Source organism: Apteryx rowi, unplaced genomic scaffold (genome assembly GCF_003343035.1).
Source record: "Apteryx rowi isolate R43461 unplaced genomic scaffold, aptRow1 scaffold_87, whole genome shotgun sequence".
Classification (NCBI taxonomy): Eukaryota; Metazoa; Chordata; class Aves; order Apterygiformes; family Apterygidae; genus Apteryx; species Apteryx rowi.
The window spans coordinates 2,647,156-2,648,944 of NW_020451171.1; the positions used below are offsets into that span (position 1 = coordinate 2,647,156).

The window sequence follows — 1,789 nt, forward strand, 5'->3', positions numbered from 1 at the left end:
GGGTTCCTCAGGTCATCTTCACGCATCGCCGAAGAGCTATACAGCGCAGCTGCAGGAAAAGCAAAGCCTTCGGGAAGCTGGTGGTATCGGCGCCCTGAACGGGGAACACACTCGCATCAAATCAAACCCTAGCAAGAGTTACACGTAGCACCTGAGGTACCAGCTGCCGAAGAAGATGCGCTGCCCGGCGCCACGCACGGCCTCGCTGCTGAACGATGCGCAGCCAGAGGCGCACGCACGAGGAGCATCGAGGCTGCAGCCCCGCGCTGGACCAACGCGCGGCTAAGAGCCCACGGGCACCTGCGCGGCCTCGCCTCAGCGGCGGCTCCGGGGCTCTCGCTGCGCAGAGCTACGCGAGAAGGGCGCGCACCATAAGCACAAAAGTTTTGTTTGCAGYAACGCAGAAGAAAGCCGCTCTACAACGCGAAAGCCGCCGCAGCTTTCCCTTAGCTGCCAGTTATTCTCAGCCTCCTCGCACCGCCTCAGAAAAGGCCCCACGCGCTCAAGGCCCCAGCACGAAAGTGCTGTTAAAACGCACCACCGCGGGGCCGCTGCCAGCGCACGGAGAACGATAAACAAGGAAACAAACACCGCCGCCCGCCCGCCTGCCGCCGAGGCCCCGGCGCCCGCCGCCCTCGCAGGGCCCCCGGGCTCCCCCCCCGATCCCGATCCCGGACCCCCGCGCCGCGTCCTACCTTGGCTCTGCCCTTGCTCCGGGCCTTGCGGGGGGGCCGCACGGCCGCGGCCTCCGCCATGGCCCCGCCGCGCCCCCTCCCGCCTACCCTGCTACCCGGGCGGCGGCGGCGGCGGCGGCGGAAGGGGCGGGGGGAGGCCCCGCGCGCGGCCAATCAGCAGCGCGGCGCCTACGGCGGGGGCGGAGGGACAAACCGCGGCGCGGCGGCGGCGGGCGCTCCGCAGCGCCCCCCCCCTCCATTCGAGTCGCGCACGGGTTTCACCGCACCAACGCCGCCGCCGCTATTGAGCCAACATGGAAAAGTGCCCGGGAAGCCCCGATAGGGACAAGCTGCGATGTGTTTCGGGGCAGAGGCCCTGCCCATCGCCGTGCCGAACTCCTCGCGGCGGCAGCCTGGAGGAAGCATTGCTGAGCGGGGCCAGAGCTCGGTTTTCCACCTCCGTCTCCTGCTCCGATGATACCCGCGTCTGGCGCCTGCTCTCCCGAGCCGAACTCAGCCACCTACGAGCCGCCAGCGGTACCGGCGGATGCTGAGTATATATTAACGTGTCTGATGAGTTGCAGATCCCACCAACCCTCAAAAAAAAAAAAGGCCAAACACCAGGCAATTTGGGGCAAACTGCCTTACACGTCCCAGGCCTGGCGGGTGAGATTACCTTTGGCAAAGAATTCCGCACCAAACCACAAGGTTTGTTCTCCTTTTAAAGGCCACTGAGATCGCAATAGGATATGAATTGGGAATGCAGTAGTGATTCCTGAAGGACTCCATGCTTAGGCAAGGTATAATTTGGGCGCTGTGGCATTGCGGTCTAAGGGACGTAACAGTTCGTGGCTAATCACGTTTATTTGTTGTCATGCTAACCTTCCCTGGTGCGCTCTCTCCCACAGCTCTCTCGGTACTTATAAAGAACAACTTCTGACCCAAGGGCTCAGAGAGGACATGCCCCTGGAGGCTTCCTTACAAGAGACGCTCACCCCACCTGATCACCCGAGGAYGCTTTGAAGGTGCATCAGACCCAGCCCGGATGGGAAATGAACAGCACAGAAAGCAACGCATCCAGCACACAAGTCTCAAAACTGTTATTTTAAAATTAT

At 62.6% G+C, this 1,789-nt stretch overlaps 1 protein-coding gene across 3 annotated transcripts in view; it reads right to left on the minus strand.

The window, feature by feature from the left end:
• The window catches only part of EPG5 (ectopic P-granules autophagy protein 5 homolog), a 58,802-nt gene extending 58,012 nt beyond the window's left edge, over positions 1-790 (minus strand). For all 3 annotated transcript variants that reach the window (XR_003257650.1, XM_026090649.1, XM_026090648.1), the window contains exon 1: positions 696-790. Coding sequence is in view for 2 of the 3 variants with exons in the window: in XM_026090649.1 (XP_025946434.1) it covers positions 696-755 (60 nt within the window). In the remaining variant the exon portion in view is untranslated. The remainder of the gene's footprint in view (positions 1-695) is intronic.
• Positions 791-1,789: the final 999 nt, after the last annotated feature.